The sequence below is a fragment of the Electrophorus electricus genome, chromosome 6 (assembly GCF_041902795.1).
Source record: "Electrophorus electricus isolate QZ-2024a chromosome 6, ASM4190279v1, whole genome shotgun sequence".
NCBI lineage: Eukaryota > Metazoa > Chordata > Actinopteri > Gymnotiformes > Gymnotidae > Electrophorus > Electrophorus electricus.
Genome location: NC_137502.1, coordinates 17,102,501 through 17,120,000, shown reverse-complemented (window position 1 = coordinate 17,120,000; position 17,500 = coordinate 17,102,501). Strand labels below are relative to the sequence as shown.

The following is a 17,500-nucleotide window of genomic DNA, read 5'->3' as shown; positions in this document are numbered from 1 at the left end:
ACAAGCTGCATAACCATGAAAAAGTACCCTGGCAAGTCTTTCTATCTCTCTCACTGTTTTGGAATCAATACACTTTGGTTTCTGAAATATATATATGGGCTGGTCTGAGTATTTCAGAAACTGCTGATCTACTGGTATTTTCACATACAACCATCTCTAGGGCTTACAGAGAATGATGCCAGAGGTCAGAGGAGAATAGGCTGACTGGCTGCAGCTGATAGAAAGCCAACATTAACCTAAATAAACACATGTTACAACACAGGTATGCAGAAGAACATGTCTGAACACATAACGCATCAAACCATGAAACAGATGTGCTACATCAACAGAAGTGCCACTTCCATCAAGTACAGTACATTTGGATGGTAGGGTCAGAATTTAGCTGAAACAACATGAAAACATAGATCCATCCTGACTTTTATCAACAGTTCAAGCTGCTTGTGGTGGTATAATAGTATGCTATAATGGCATATTGTTGGCACACTTTGGGCCCCTTTGGGCCTCTTGGCACAGTTTTGGGCCCCTTTGGGCCTCTTGGCACAGTTTTGGGCCACTTAATACCAACTGGGCATCATTTAAAGCCACAGCCTACCTGGCCATGTCCATCCCTTTATGACCACAGTGTACACAACTTCTGAAGGCTACTTCCATCAGGATAACACACCATGTCACAAAGCTCAAAACTTGAACATGACAATGAGTTTAGTGTACCCAAATGACCTTCATAACCCCTCTCTCCCTCTGGTGTTTTTTTTCCTTCAAGCTCAGGTCCTCTATCAGAGGCCTGGGAGCTTGAGAATCCTGCATAGTATCTTAACTGCACTCTTCTGGACCAACATCTTGGATGTTGTTCATAGGATCTGTTGGAGCCATTCTTCCAGGTTGGGGGTTACAGCCCCTAGTGCTCCGATTATGGGCTGTCTGACCTTGAATTATTCATTCAGAGTGGGTTCCATCCATTAGCAGCTGGTTTATTTGTGCTGCCATATATAGGCCAGACAGCCCTGATCCTGATGGACCCCCAGAAAGCAGCAGTTCCATCCAACTATAACCTGCCTCAGCACAACATGGAAGCTCCTGTCAGGCATTATTGCAGTTGAGTAGGCACATGGCTCAGTACATAAGCAGGACCCAAAAAGGCATTGGCGAGAACAAACACCAGCTACAGGTGGATAAAACAGCCACACAAAACCATAAGACCAGACAGACCAATCTGTGCACCATCTGGATTAACTACAAGAAAGCCTATGATTCAATGTCCCACACATGGATCCTGGAATGTTTGAGGCTGCATAACATCAACAGGACTCTAAGATACTTCATGAAGAATGCAATGGGGCTATACAAGACAACCCTAGAGGTCACTTTCAAGCCAATAGCATGTGTCACCATCAAGTGCAAAATTTACCAAAGAAATACCTGGTCCCAGCTGCTGTTCTGCACTGGCCTGAACCCCCTCAGTGAAATCATCTCCAAGAGTGGCTATGGATCCCAGCTAAGAAATGGAGCAACCATCAGCCACTTCCTCTACATGAATGACATCAAGCTGTATGCCAGAAGTGAACGAGACATTGACTCACAAAATCCATCTCACTAGGATATACACTAACGGCATTGGAATGTCATTCTGAGTGGATAAGTGTGGTCGGATAGTTACAAGGAGAGAAAAGGTAGTCAGAACTGTAATACCAAAAGGCAACACAATAGATGTTGATGGCAGCTACAAGTACCTTGGAATCCCAGAGGCAAAGGGGAAACATAATGAAGCCACAATGAGTGTAGCCACAGCCAAGTATCTACAAAGAGTGAAGCAAGCCCTAAGAAGTCACCTGAATGGGAATAACAAGATCCACACTGTCAACACCTATGTTCTACCTGTCATCAAAATATCTGTTGGCATAATTAACTGGTTAAAGGAGGAGATAGAAGCCACTGATATCAAGACAAAGAAATTCCTCAATGCATGGAGGGTTTCATCCAAAATCCAGCAATCTGAGACTATATGCTATGTGAAAGAAAGGGGCCAATTATTAGTGAGCATCAGTGCTACTATCCAGGATGAGACATCAAAGATCCAGGAGTGTGCCACAAAGATGGCCCCAAGTCATGAAGTGCTTAGTGAGTACCTCAGACAGCAGAAACCTGAGGAGGATGGGAATGAGGAGGAGCAGGAACCATCATGTTACTTCAGTAATTCTAGATTTTATTTCTTCAAATGAATTTTTTTAATAACCCCAGTCCTTTTAAAGCAAAATATCATAGCAACATAGTGCTGCCTCTTCCATGCTTCACAGCTGGAATGGCGCTCTTTTAATCACAATCCTCACTTTTTTTTTCATACATAGTAATAAACATCATAGGTTCACAGTTATATTTTTGTTTCATCTGACCAGAAAACACTCCTCCAGAAGACTAGATCTTTGTCCTGGTGATCACTGGTGAATTACTTCAGCCTGGCTTTTTTATGTCAGTCTTGGAGTAAGGGCCTCTTCCATGCATGGCAGCCTTTTAGGCCAGTGCAATGTAGGACTCTCTTAATGGTGAATGTAGATACAGTGGTACCTGATATTCCGCTCCTTTACTGGCTTTGTTTTTGGGGGGGCTTCAAATGAACCTTTCAAACCAAAGTTTATTCAGGCCTTATAGTTTATTTTCAAAGTCAAAGTCAAATTTATTTATATAGCACGTTTTACAACAGCCATTTTACAGATGTAAAAGGAGCTTTACAGATGTCTATGTCCAAGCCCCCAGTGATCAAGCCAAAGTTGACAGCGGCAACTCTATTCTGGGTTCCTACAAGGTCTGCTCTGGTTTTCACGTAGGTGTGTCTGAAAGCCATATAGCACAAGAATGTCCACCCAAAGCGACAGAGAGGTGGGTGACTGAGATGGAGGGGATTTTCCCATGAAATCAAGGACTCCAGCCACAGTACAAGCTAATTATGATAATTGCTCAACCAGAAGTCCCAAATATCCCAAAAGTCATTACATCAATTGAAATCTGACATTGTCAATTAAAGTTTAAATAAATCTGTCCCTAACTGATTGTTTTTAAATGACCTCTGATGTGAACAAAGAGGATGTCCTAATAGAAGTGCCAAAAGAACTGGCAAGAGGAATGTGTGATGTATATAAATGTATATAGACAATATATACTAAATCAAACCCAAACCTTCACACATATAACATACGCGTTACCACCGCAGACCGGAGCGTTCCCAGTTTCCTAGGCAACCTAGTCACTTCCGTGTTTTCCAGTTTTTGTCTGTTTCCATGGTTCCCTGTCTCCTCCCTGTTCGCTAGTTCTCTACTGTTTGCTCGTATGTAGTACTTTCTCTCTGTGTTTTCATTTACGTAGTTTTCCCTGTGAGTATTTATCTGTCTTATTCCGCTCTCTTTCCTCGTTTGGTATTCTCCGATCGCTTCACTTCAGTTTAGGTTTCTCTTCCCCTTTTCCCCTTCCCCAACATGCAAGTGTTGTCTGGTTTTCCTTTTTAGTTCTGATTGCCTGTGTTTTCTGTCTTGGTTTTTTCTTGGTCTATCTTACGTAGCCCAGTTCTGTGTATTCCTCACTTATTCCTAGTTTCATTCCTCATCGTTATTCTCTGTTAGTCTTTCCTAAGTGTTTATGTCCTGAGTTACGTTCTGAGTTAGTCTGTTTCTGTTAAACCTATTATTTATTTATTCTATTTGATCAGCCCTGTTCCTTATGGCATCCCCAGTTAGTTCCGTTCCTTATCACATCCAGGGCGCCGGCACTTCACAAGTATGTTCGTCCCCTCTTCCCGTTGTCTATGGCCAGCTGTAATTGGCATGTGAATATCGGTTGGGTGAGATAACAGGTGGAGGGAGGCTCATGTGGAACCATATGGATGGGACGTTACTGGGTCCATCAGGAAAACATGCATGAGTGACGACAGCACACATCTGAGAGCCCTAGTGTACTCCGTTGGGAAATCCAAAGCAAATATTCTTTGTTATTTAAAATAATAGAGCATGCACAGTTTCTCTAGCAATGAATACTTACACCGAGAGTCTGCAGAACTGACTGTTAGATCTAACAGTGACTGTTTGGTTTTCAAAAAAAGCTATGGAAAAATTATACTGGGCAGATTTAATTAAGCTTGCCATTGCCCTGGTGTATGTGTGTGTGTGTGTGTGTGTGTGTGTGTGTGTGTGTGTGTGTGTATATATATATATATATATATATATATATATATATATATATATATGGTTTTATATGTTTTATATCATTTAATCATATTACTCTATTACGGCAACACTGTGTGTTGATCCTAGAACTATATGACTACTAGAGACAATAGCTAACATCTTTTTCAACTTGTAACAGAACTGATCATTAAAATCAAGAGCTCTCTGATATTACTGATTATATAGCTTAAGGGAGTAACCAGGAGTGAATTTGTCCTACGTGTATGTGGTTTATCAAATGCATCATCATCCTCATCTTCCACCCCCTCTGCTCCTACTGCCTGAGCTGAAGTTCGAGCAGCATCAATGAAACTCAAGGAAATGGCTTGGCACCTGACGTCACCCCTGTGAAAGTTTCATTCGCCATCGGGCTCCCAGACCTATAATGTGGCCTTAGCGAGAAAGTCATGACCGCATGTGCTCCAGAGTGTTGCATCGTCTACTGTCTTTCATCCCCTGAGCCACGTTTTGGCTAATGTATTCCAGCAAGCAGTACCATTCTAAATCATATATCAGTGCTTTGAAGTCACTCGAATGTGCTTTCACTCTTTCAAGCATTTTTTTGTTCTTTTTATTTTTAATTTTTTTTTTTTTTATTATTTCTGAATGCTTGCGTCTCAGTCTGTTTGAAAAAGACAAAGGCTCTTTGTCTTTAAGCCTGGGTAAATCAGAAAGATGAGGCCTGTCTGGTTTGATTTCGCTGAAAATCAGATTGAGTGACTGTTATAATGGGTCCCCGGGTTCCAACTGACTCTCATCTTACTGAAAAGGAGGAGCAAACAAACCGACTGTTGTGGATTAAAAGCAAATATTAGCATAAAATCACAATTTCAAATCAGTAGCAGGCTGAGAAATTGCTCCTGGGGAAAAGTATATAATTTAATTCCAGTTCTTTTTTCCTTTACCCATTTATGCAATATTCTAAATCAAAACTCAAATTATTATTCTAGATCAAAATTAGCCCAATGTCAATAAGCACTGTCGAAGTTCGGAAAGCGTGACAATTTGTGCTAAAATGGCATGAATTTCTGCCGAGTACATTTACTTCAAATTGGATTACTCACATCACAGTAGGAGTGCATCTAATGAATCATCAAATTCTTTATTAAACCTTTTTGTTTTGCTAACAAGCAAGACATTTGTAAGCGTGAATGTTTGGTTCAGCGTCCTGCTATTTCAGTGTCTGTTCCATCTGCCAGGGAGGCATGACTGCTGCTCCCTGCTAATTGAATAGGTGCTCCAAAAGTACTTTCCTCGCATAATAAAACCCAAAATAATTATATTCTCAGTTGGATCTTCACCATCCTATCCAGTCTCTTACAGCGAAGGAGCAAGAAATTTTTTTTGCTCCATTATCATTGCCATTAGCGACCAACTAAGGCAAGTTCACCCCCCTCGAATCCTCCACCCCTACTCTTACACTCCCCAACACAACACACATACACACCAACACACATTCACACACCTACATGCCTCACCTCACACTGATTGCCAATTAGAGCAGAAATCAATTTACAGTCCCCATCACTAAATTGATATCATTATGTTTATTGTGGAATGAATAATTGATTATCATATCATTATATCTGAATTTAATTGTGCAGAAAGCAACCCTGGTAGGTAGTAGCAGCAAATAGGCAAAAAAAATTGATTGTTGATAATTAGGGGTTATTATTATCATATTCCCAAAATGCCAGCATTAAAGGTGCAAGATTCCAGCTATGGCTGCCTGATAGCAAAGCACATTGTCTTCCACTAATTACGACCATCAGCTTCTTATTGTAACAACAGGCCTTGTGTATATTATGCTTTTTCAGTATTAATGACTTTATTACATCTTTTATTATATGATTTCATACATCCCTCACATCTATTTTAAAAAATAAACTGCCCATGAACATGTTACATATGGCAATATTCATATTATTGTATAATATAATCTCATTTCATTATCATAACCTCTTTAGAATCTTAGGTCTATAAATAAAATTCCAAAAAGATGAACAAATAATTCTTTGATTCAACAGGTGCCAACTTGTTAATGTTTATGTGTTTCCTAAAGTTGTCATACTCCTGTGGTCCAGGTGATGGTGAACAATTCATGTACTGGATGCCACTGCTCGGTCACGTAAATGATCAGCTCCTGAAACACAAGGAAGACAGGGTCACACAAAATCTTGTTTTCAATAAATAAATAAATAGAAATAACTTTCCTCCTCCTTATTTAAAAAAAAAAAAAAAAAAAAAGATTCCACCTGGGCCCCTGACTCTGAGCCCCTGACTCTGAGCCCCTGACTCTGGGCCGCTAACTCTGAGTTTTGGTTGAAACAGCAATTATGTAGAATTCCTATGGCCGAGCCATCAGAATGCAAGAAGGGGATGTAGAGTGGGAGCTCCGGAGAGTCAGACACCACCACCACCTTTGCTCGCTTTAAAACAGCAGTGGTGGTGAAGACAAGCAGAGACAGATGGAACTGCCTGGCCTTTTCAAGCTTAGCATGCAGCCGGGAAAAGCAAAGAGAGATGAATGACTCGGCATGAGCCGGAACACCAGTTATTCAAGTCCCGACACAGAGCCTCACTGCCGCTTCCTCCTTTCGATCTCTCGCCTGGCTGGCATAAATCTTGGCCTCTTCACTTTGTGCTCCTCTTGGTATTAATAAGGCTTGAGCTGCCGGTACATTCAAAGGCAGCTTCTCAAGGGCAGCTAATCAAACGGTCAAGGAGAATGTATCCATGTAATTGCTCTCTCCGTTTGTTATAGATAATCCAGTTCTGTGCCCTTTGTTAGCCCTGCTTTTCAAGTGCATTCCTGTCTTGGTCCCTAAACCCAAACCCTAACTGCTAAACAAACAAAATCTACCCTTTGCTTTGAGCTTCATGTATCATGTATGTGGATGTCCTGAGTCTCACCTCTGTGAGAGTTGTATTGAAAGTCAGCGGTGTCTGGGATCCTGCAGTCTGCATGGTGACCTTGGTGATGGGAAGACTTCCTATCCCCCACACTTTCACCTCACCCAGTGTTAGACCTTGTAGCAGAGTATCATGGATGATGGAGTTTGTCAGAGTATTCTAAAACACACAATACACAGCAAAAGCATTAGTATGTACTAGTTATGCTCATGTTTATATATATATATATATATATATATATATATATATATATATATATATATATATATATATATATATATATATATATATATATATATATATAAAGCTAGCACATATAAAATGACACTGGATCCACTGAAATGAATTACAAAAATCAGATACTGCATCATCTGCATTATCTTCATCCTCATCACCCCGTATGCAGTCAGCCCAGGCTCATTAAATCACAATGGTATGGTTCTTTCTACAATGTACAGTGCATCATGTGCAGCTGGGATGTTATTAGTAATCACAGATTTCTAATTTTTTGGAACACAATGGGCAAGTTGCAAAATATTATGGACTTAAATAGCTTGTTTTATGACACTTGAAATGTTTTGAAAACCAGTCATCTACCATGCTTGAAAGAAAGCCGAAATAGTTTGTAAAGAAAAAAAAAGATGCAATTTATACTTTATATCTTTATATCTTATGTCTTTATATCTGTTATCATATAGGGCATACTAATCTCTTACATTGAAGGCATAGGAAGTATTGTAGTATGCATATAATTAAATTTATTTTTATTTTTATTTTTTTACATGTAATCAAGGACACTAGCAGATTGTGTCTGGCCTCCCTACATGAGCAGCCTGTGATTTTGAGGTGCATTTAGACCCTCGCAGTTTGCTTTATCTTTCTACATGTAGCCACCAATCTATGGAGTGGGCCCAGGCTGCCAGGCATAAGCCGTCTGGCCACTACATGGTGTTGTCTGGGAGCCAGCTGAGCCATGGGTGGAGGCTGGCCACAGATGTTTGGCTACAATCGATCTGCCCTAGCTTGAGCACCGGCACAAGCAGAGCCCTGTCTCCCATCTGCTCGAAGGCAGAAAAAGGCACGGGTCCGGCAGAGTGAGTGCGCTGCTGTACCTTGACTGCTTTGAATCCCACCAGCAGGGACATCTTCCCAACTGTGTCTGGAAGGGGATGGAGCAGCGTCATCAGCCAGAGCAAGACATAGGAGAGAGACGAGGAGGAAGGAGAAGAAGGGAAGGAAGATGCTCACTCACATTTACAAACCTGACTGTGAAAATACGTTGTGTTGGCCGTAACCAACAAATATACACAAATACACACTCACACATACAAATACGGACCCACACTGCTGCTGAAGAACTCACCAATGCCCTCGCCATCGTCCCAGAACAGGGAACCTTCTGCCTTTCCGCTGTCATCAAGTGCGACAATCAGTCCGAGCGGATTGCTCCGACTGTAGCCGGGATGCGAGAGACCAGCGGAACATCAGTATCAAGAAAACTGTTCCTACCCTCCCCAAATGCCCACAGCCATGCCCACTGCAATTACCCTCCTCTGAGCTGAAGGTCCTTTTACAAACCAGGGTGTCTCTACCACAGAGAGCAACCTTGCTGAGGAGACTACATGTGATCTCACAGGGGTCTGGTGTGGCAGTTACCTGTAGTACGTGTTGTTCTCAGGTTTCTGCCATGGTAGGATATGTCCCCCCCTCACATGCAGGTTGATGTGGTTCAGCGGGGTGTGCATGTTCACAAACTGGCCCCTAACATCCATGGCCTTAGCCTAAAAGTGGAAAAAGAGTGCTATGAGAAACAGCACAGCTGCTTTTAATATTAGATGAAATAATGCACAGCTGGGAGGCTGCAAAAAAGCAGAGATGGAGAGACGTAGTTAAACGTACCGTGTGGTAATCATACCAGCGTGTGTCAGGGAGATAACCGTAAACCTCAGTTACTCCCTAAAGAGAAAAAAAAAAAAGTATTCTAACATCAGACGCACGTAAACTTTATTGTTTCATTCATGTTTATTTTGCATTTTCTGTGAAACACTTTGAGTTGCATATTTTATGTATGTACTAAGGGTCCGAGGTAAGTTATTATTATTATTACTAATTACTAATGATTATTACTAATAATATTAAAAGTTTGGCAATGCCAATAATTTTAAAGCAAAAAGAGTAATGTCAATGAAGTGTGGGTGGGTTCATGTCTAACCTCTCCTAGAGCAGGAGTAATCAGAAGAGCTGGTCCCCAGAGGAACTGTTTATCAATATCCCATGTCACCCTGTCGTTCACAAACCTGCAGCACAGCACAGAGGCAGGCCTAAGAACAGCCATCCCACAGGAAACTGGAAGTCTATAGAGCTTGTTGAACTCTTCAGTATAGCCCTCACTATCTCACCACTGTATGAAAGTGTATCTGTGTGCATGTGTGTGCAAGTGTGAATCTGTGTCGCTATGGTTAAAATTTTGCTTGACTATAAAGAAGAGATTTTACACTGACTTACAGACTTGTTTTCCACAGAAGTAAAGTAAATAAAAGAATCATAACATTCATGCATTCTTCTGATCAACACTGCAATTTGTTTTAACATGATACAGTGTCACTGGAGTCAATGTAGCTCTTACAAATAGGTCATGGAATTATTGTGTATCTGTGTGGCCATTTCTGGGTGTGGGTGTGTGCTTGTGTGTGGTTGAGGGGGTGGGGGTAGTCAGGATGGGAAATTGAATTAGAGAGCATCTCATCCAGCCAGCCGTGGAACGGGAAGGAGACGGAGAGGACGGACGGAGAGTCATAAGGAGCCTGATCAGTGGCAGCTTGGTAATAGCAGAGAAAGAATCAACGTTAGACAGACGCTCCGAGACCCAGTACAATGAGTCACCCGACAGTGAAACCTCGTCTGAATGGAAGTCTCAAAAGGATAAAATGACTGCAATTCGGAAATGCTAAAATGAATGAGAGGTTGAGGGCTACAAATAAGTTGGCAGAGAGAATCATATGTCTAGATGTGATCTTGTAGAGTACTCGCTCCTAAACTGAACTTTAGTCCATTGTCCTGAGGTTTTATTCATTACTTTGATAGCATTGCACTTATTTCATGGGTTTGTATTCTGCATCTCCTGTCATCCTGCCACAGTTCTGATCTGGACATATCTCAGCATTTCACATACATATGTCTTTATTTCTTGTATTTACTTCTGCTTGGTTTTTTTTGTGTGTGTGTTTTTTTTTCAGAACACTCTGTTGTACATGCTCAGTGTTTAACCTTGCAGCAGAACAAGGATGAACACTGACAGATCTAACTCAATCATATTGTACATCTGTGCAGAAAACCCCATAGTGGAGGGTAACAAACCCACACAGCAGAGTGAATTTAGAGTGAGTGCGTTGTAAAGGGGGCCACTTACTCGTGCAGCAGGGGTCTGACCACAGTGCTCCCCAGAGTGTGTGCCTCATACATCAGCGTGTAGAGGTAGGGCAGGAGAGTGTAGCGGATATTCAGCACGTCCCGTGATGCCTCAGCAAAGGTTATGTTCCAGGCCGACGGGTCCTGTCTCTGTCATGGATGGGACAGCAGGAAGACACAGATCAGCCGCAGGTGCTTTGAATGCAGGAGACTGCTACCACACATGGAAACAGCGTGACGCTTGCTCACCACATACAAGACAATGCTGTGTCCGTGGTGGTGCTTTGTTGATGGCATGTTTGTTTCTTTGGCTTGAGGGTTACTCTGATTAAAGTAGGACAATTGACACTTTGCCAAGAACATGTGCACCACTGCTGTTGGCCAAAGAACAAATGTTCATATTTTTCAGAATTCCAGACTGGACAGCTGTGGCCCCATGTCTGCGTGTGCATGCATGCATGTGTGTGTGTGTGTGTGTGTGTGTGTGTGTGTGTGTGTGTGTGCGTGAGTGAGTGTAAGAGAGAGAAGCAGAGAAAGTATGGCCAGTTTAGTAATTGCCTGCCAGACGGTGACGCTCTGTTCAGCTGGTCTGTGGTCTGACTCCTCTGCGTCTTCTAGTGTTCACACTACCTTGTGTTAATGGGGTGGGGTGTGATCTGATATGCTCTCACTTAAAAGCAACTTGCCACCAGCTCCTGCACAGAGGGATCGAGTCGATGAGAGACTGATAATAGCTCCCCAAGAAACATGAGCTAACAGGCTAACAACTGTTAACACCTAAATGTCTTTAGGACCTGCATTCAGCACTTATTGAGAACTGTGTCATTACCATGAACTGTATTTTTTCCCTACTTTTGGCATTAAGGCAGTACTTTGGAACTAATTCTAAACCAATTTTCACACTTCAATTTTGGGGTAATGTTATACTTTATAATTTAGCCTTTGATCCTTAGATTTTTCTTGATTTAACCTGATAGTGACTCATCGCTAAGGCCTCTAACCTCCCAGGGAATGATGTGGTACTTTTATTGTTTGTTTTTACATGGTCTTGGACTGTTGGATACTCTGTGGGTCCTTCTGACTCGGCATTACCAGGCACAAGTGCAGAGAACCTGAAAAGATGCAAAATCAAAAATAACAACCAAAATTTGGCGATGTGTGCCTTGATTGCCTGCCCATGTGACTGCAAGGTCAACCATGTGAGTACAAAACAGACTTTGTGATTTATTTATTTTTTTTATAACAGAGTACATTTATTGCAAATACAAGTAAACAGACTACAGCCCTTCCTTTCATGTCCAGTCACCACCCAGTCTCAACCCAACCAAACAGGCATAGCCCAGTCGTTTGACTGGCCAAACATGTGGAAGAGCTCAGTGTGCAGAAAGCAAGTCAAAGAATGTAGACCTGGATGGCCTTCCTGGCAGCTCAACACGAAATCCCTCTATTGCGCAAGTTATTTATTACATTTCACACCTTCTGTATCTCCACCGATCTATTGGTGTCCACAGCTCTGACTCAAACCCCTCTCCTCCACGCACTCAACCAGAGAGAACAAATTTTACGGCAATGTAATGGGTCTCATATTTCCACATTACGGCCAGCTGAATAGAGTAGACCTTCCCCTGTTAGGGCTAACCGGTTTTCTCAAACAAAAGGCTGAATTATTCCAAATGTACTGGGCTCTGACTCCATTAGCACCAACCATAATGCAATGGAAAGACACCCACGAGTCTCCAGTCACCTCTGAGAAGCCGCCTCATTTTCTGCAGCAGTGGTGGCAAGGAAAAACAGGCATGTCGGCAGCGGGCACGTCTCTCTCCCGGGGCACCTCATATCGATGGGCAAATTTACACCAGCAAATGAGTTGGCTAGACATTAGAGGCCAACGAGCTGATCGTTCACCTCCCTCTCTCCAGCACCGGGTTCCCCTTCCAGCCCTCATGGACAGAGGCGCTAGCCATCTAACTACCTCTCTCCTCCCTGCTGCTCCTGCTTTTTGTTTTCTCGTGCATCTTGGGTTTGCCATTTTTAATTCTTTCTCTATCTCAATCCCTCTTTCTCTCTGTCTGGTCTCCATTCCTGGTGCACCCCATCTTGAGGAGTGCTGTGTCTGTGTGAATGACCTTTCGTTTTCCTGACTCCTTCCCGTCTGTAAATGGCCTCCCTGCGTAGCAGCATTAAAGCTAATGATATGTTGGTAGGGTAATTACAGCAGAGAGAGGGTGAGTGGGAATAAACAGGGCCTTGTGCCAGGCGACTGAGGACACCATGTTATTGGATGACACGCACACATAAAATTGTGTGCGTGTGTATGAGGGGGTGAGGCTATATGGGCCATGTGATTGATTCAGCAAAACAAAATGTCTACCGGAGTGTATTATCAACATTGGCCTCATGCAGCCTTTCCATGACTCCTCCTCCAGTCTGGCCGTCCAGAACCTGGATGTGGCTCTGTTTTGGGAAAGTGAAGCTTCGCAGTCCAGAGAGTGATGACAGCCTGCAGGACACTCATCTACGGCTCTTGCTAATGGCCAGCCCTTCTCTGTGTGTTTGCTGGCCATTTTTATTGTAATCTTCCACTTGCTTAAAACACCCATTTGCAAGCCATTATAAAATGATTGGAATCGAAGGGTAGGAATGGGTGGGGGGGTTGTTCTAGGATCACCTTGAAAATTCAATTATGCCCCCGTCTCCCTGTTAGTGATGAAGTCGCAGCATTGTCCCATGAGGAAATTTAGCCCTGCTGCATTGATCGCCACAGTCTGGACTTATTGGATTTTTGCGACTCGTTCCAGCACTCACAAAGGTCACTTTTTACACGAATGCCAATGCGGATACCTGGCAACGCATATCAAACCTCTGAGCTCTGATCCAAAACCTGACAACACAGCAGACATCTGGGCTCTGACATCACATGCCATACTGCACAGGAAGCTCTTTTCATTTTTTCTTACACATGTGCACAAAAACTTCAGGATGTGTGTATATGTATATGTGTGTGTGTGTGTGTGTGTGTGTGTGTGTTTGTGTGTGTGTGTGTGTGTGTGTGTGTGTGTGTGTGTGTGTGTATGTGTGTGTGTTTGCGTGTGTGTATTTGCTCACCGGGTTACCCTTGCCATTGTGGTTTCTGGAATATGGGTAGAACGCTCCTAGTTGCATCCAGCGCAGGCACATTTCAAATTCTGCCTTATTGAAAAATCCACAGATGTCTGCTCCAGTCTAGAACAGAGACAAGCCTGTTGATATAAAAAGTGCTGAGCACTAGTGTCTCCACCTTAACAGGTGAAGCACATGGGAGCATCACAGTAACTGTATAATGCACCTACAGAAACCATACATTTAATAAGAAATTAACATGCTTAAAATCAACTGTAATATCTGCAGATCTGGCAAAGGCACTTACATATGAAATGCCAAACAAACTGAACTCCATCATCCCTAAAAGACAGAGAGAGAGACAGACCGAGAAAGAGAGAGACAGACAGACAGACACAGAGAGAGAGAATGTGAGTCTCTGAACATCAACATAACAAAGCAGCTTTGTCTCAGAGAGTGAGAGGTGTGTTTACAGGAACAAAGGCATGATTCATCATTCATCTCAACAACCTTCACAAACACACCTACAAAAACACATCTTCTCTCCCTCTCTCTGTCTGTGTCACACACACACTCACACCCACACACACCCACACCTATAATAGACTTGTAAAGTTGGTCCCAACTGGCACTGTTGTCTCCCAGCCAGTGGCCTGCCCATTGCCCACTGCTTGGGTAGGTGGAGCGGGTGACGACGATTCCTCTCTTTCCTGTCACTTGTTGCAGGGCACTGTTATGCACACACACACACACACACACACACACACACACACACACACACGTCACGGAGCATGTCAGGAGCTCACTGAGGCATGTTCCTGCTTTCAGTCTTAACCTGGCAACTCCTCCATGTGCGCGTTCAAACCAAGATTCACGGCCAGGAAATAAAGGCGCTCACTCACTCGTAAGTGGGTTTGGTGTGAGACCAGCCGTATAGGTTGTGGACATCGTAGTGTTTGACTGCAGTGCCATCGGGAAGCACCTGCTGGCTGTTCATACAGAGGGTCTTGTGGTTCAGACCTTGTTCTTTAGACTCCAGTCCTAAAAATGAGCCAAACACTCATCACTCATATCTCAGGCCAGAATAATTCAAGTAATGTTTGAAAATAGCATTTATATATTCAGAAAGAGGGTTTAAGGGAGTAAGAGAGAAAGAGAGAGAGAAGGTAAGAAAGGGGAGGGGCTACAGGCTTACGTGGCATGTAGGGTGGGTGGTCATAGACAGATGGCCCCAGACACTTCTCCCAAACTGTGCCGTGGACAAAACTGGCTGGCTCGTTCATGTCCTTCACACATCATTCCAGCAAATCACAGTGACAAGGTTAATGGCCGTCAAGGCAACAGTTGCCGAGGAACAGACAGTGACATTTTACATGCCTGTTCTGACATTGTTCATGGGGACACATAATTTTCTAGTTTGGTGAAAAGGAGGAAAGATTTGGCCTTGACTTGCTAATCTTTACTATTATATGGCAAATACAGTGAATTAAAAGCTTTTTGATAGTTATTCATTGACACTGCACTACATTTTCATGCATAAGAGAACTCAGTGAATTAACCGCTCGCTTATTGAACTCACAGAGTTCAGTATTTTGCCAAAAACTTTTTTTAGTCTAATTAGAACTTACAATCCATAGACCATCGAATTCCATAACGTTTGCATAGAAGTCGGCGATCTCTCTATGCCACCAAACTGCTGTACGGCTTTGGAAGAAATCTGGAAATGCTGTATAAGCTCTGTAGTACTGTGAGAAAGAACCGTGTGCGTGCACACACACACACACACACACACACACACACACACACACACACACACACACACGCACACACACACACACATACAGAAGTGATTATCACCCCAGTGGGTCAGGTATGATGAGCTCCCATCTATTGTTCTCTGATTGGATCCATGACAGCGTGCCATGTCTCCATCATCACCACTGACTGGATCAACTACGCAATTACAGCACATTGTATTGATGATTCTGACATGCAGATACTTTATGAAGTAAAATCGGAGTTCCTTTCTGTGATTACAGCTTGGCAGCAGATTGGGTTAGACTTGCAAAAAGGAGACACATGAATAGACAGGGAGGCAGGAATACCTCTACTTGAGTGTCCCAGTCCAGAGACTCATTTACTATGACATTGGGATAGTCAGGCCACACCTGGGGAAGAAGGTGGGATGCAGCATAATTAAATACTCTACACTGTCATAATTTCAAGGTATCAAGGCACTCTTTTGTCGGGATGCGCTACCTTTCCAAATACGATGCCGTCACCGATTTCAGCGGGCCATCTGATGAAGACGTTCTCATTGATACCACGTTCATAAGCAGGGTACCCAGTCTCATTGCCTGAGATGGCCGGATCCTGTGAGCAAAAGGAACTGGAGTTTGATTCTGCATTTTACTGATGGCAAGTGATGTCAAACGTGACCGGCTATTCTTTACCGCATCCGTGTTTGCGCTCATCTCAGTCAAACCTTTTGCCACAATGCCAAAGCTAGCTATCATCCCTCTAACCTTTCCTACCCCTCCCTGAGACAGGGAGAAATGTATATGGAGGAAGACTGAGGCAGCCATACCAGGATGAAGATAAAGCGCATGCCCTCCTTCCTCATGTCCTGAACCACTTTCGGCAGGCCCTTGAATGCAGGGTTCAACTTGAAGTCCACCTGTCGCTCCATGTAGTCGATATCAGCGTACTGCACGTCCTGCAAAAGGGAGGGGCAGAAACGTCGCAATGGGGCACACATGCATCATCCCAACACCAGAAAGTGGTTAATTACTAAAGCCCTGGTCCGGTATCTCACGCAGGAGTGACTCATAAAAAGTGTGTGGAGGTGTTTGCCACTGATTGCTGTTTCTTTTCTCTTTTTTTGGTATATTCATTATGTTTGTGGAGAGTTTTTATAGAGAATGGAATGAAGCCTTGTGTCAATGTGATGCTTTTATGTCCAGGTGAGTCACTGCTATCAGTTAACAATAACACCACATATCTCAACCTTGAGCTGCAGCCAAATGGTCATAAACCATCTAATCTCTCCACTTACTGCTTGTGAGCTGATTAGTTTGCATATTAACTTTTACCATATGTTTAATGATGATAATGCACTCATTCTGAACATCCAAAAAGCTCACAGGCTTGTGAGGCTTGGGAAAATCAGAGAGACACATGTCTGTAACAGGGAAATGAGGGAGAGGTTATAACAATGATGCAACCAGTGAGGGAGGGGCCTAAGGCACTTACATAAGGGATGTTGTTGGCTATCATTTCCTTGTACAGATCAGCAATCTCCTGGTCATTTTTGTAACCATAGCGACAGAGCTGGAACCCCAGTGACCAATAAGCTGGGAGGACTGGTCGTCCAATCATCTGATAGGTAAAACCACACAGGCAGAGCAAAGAGTAATTAAAGACAGCAACAACAAAAAAAAATCTACCCAGCTGCCCCGGCTGCCTAAATAAATATTGATGTCTGTGGGGTTTGTGTATGTGCATGTGTAGTGTTTGTGTGTCTGCGTGTGTGTGTTGACTGAGCACACTGTAGGCAATGAGGCGGAGTGGTCCCAGATGCTAAAGCTCATCAAGCCAGACAGAATGAACACAAGTACACATACACACATACACACATATACAAGCATGCGCACAAACACACACACAATCACACACAGGCACAACTCACAGCTGTGTACTCCTGCACCACCAGTTCTGGAGTGGGTCCCATCACCATGTAGAAGTCCAGGATTCCTCCGATTGTACGATAGGTAATGGCTGGAGTTGGCTGGAGGGTTACATCTGAAATATATCCATAGAGCAATCCACTCCAATACTGAAATATACGGCAATTTAATGCCAATATCCCA

General features: G+C 43.1%; 1 protein-coding gene across 3 annotated transcripts in view; it reads right to left on the bottom strand.

Annotated features, from left to right (window-relative positions):
* Positions 1-5,739: 5,739 nt before the first annotated feature.
* Positions 5,740-17,500, bottom strand: part of si (sucrase-isomaltase) — a 37,630-nt gene continuing 25,869 nt past the window's right edge. Inside the window, exons 30-48 of one of the 3 annotated variants that reach the window (XM_035525361.1) lie at positions 17,320-17,432; positions 16,884-17,009; positions 16,219-16,347; positions 15,891-16,004; positions 15,737-15,799; positions 15,260-15,376; positions 14,827-14,917; positions 14,534-14,672; positions 14,228-14,361; positions 13,939-13,973; positions 13,638-13,754; positions 10,534-10,682; positions 9,337-9,421; positions 9,024-9,080; positions 8,781-8,905; positions 8,488-8,576; positions 8,237-8,283; positions 7,125-7,283; positions 5,740-6,354 (exon numbers count right to left, since the gene is read on the bottom strand). In XM_035525361.1, coding sequence (XP_035381254.1) covers positions 6,277-6,354; positions 7,125-7,283; positions 8,237-8,283; positions 8,488-8,576; positions 8,781-8,905; positions 9,024-9,080; positions 9,337-9,421; positions 10,534-10,682; positions 13,638-13,754; positions 13,939-13,973; positions 14,228-14,361; positions 14,534-14,672; positions 14,827-14,917; positions 15,260-15,376; positions 15,737-15,799; positions 15,891-16,004; positions 16,219-16,347; positions 16,884-17,009; positions 17,320-17,432 — 1,967 coding nt within the window. In that variant the 3' untranslated portion in view covers positions 5,740-6,276. The other 2 variants (XM_081715853.1, XM_035525362.2) reach the window with 2 other exon arrangements.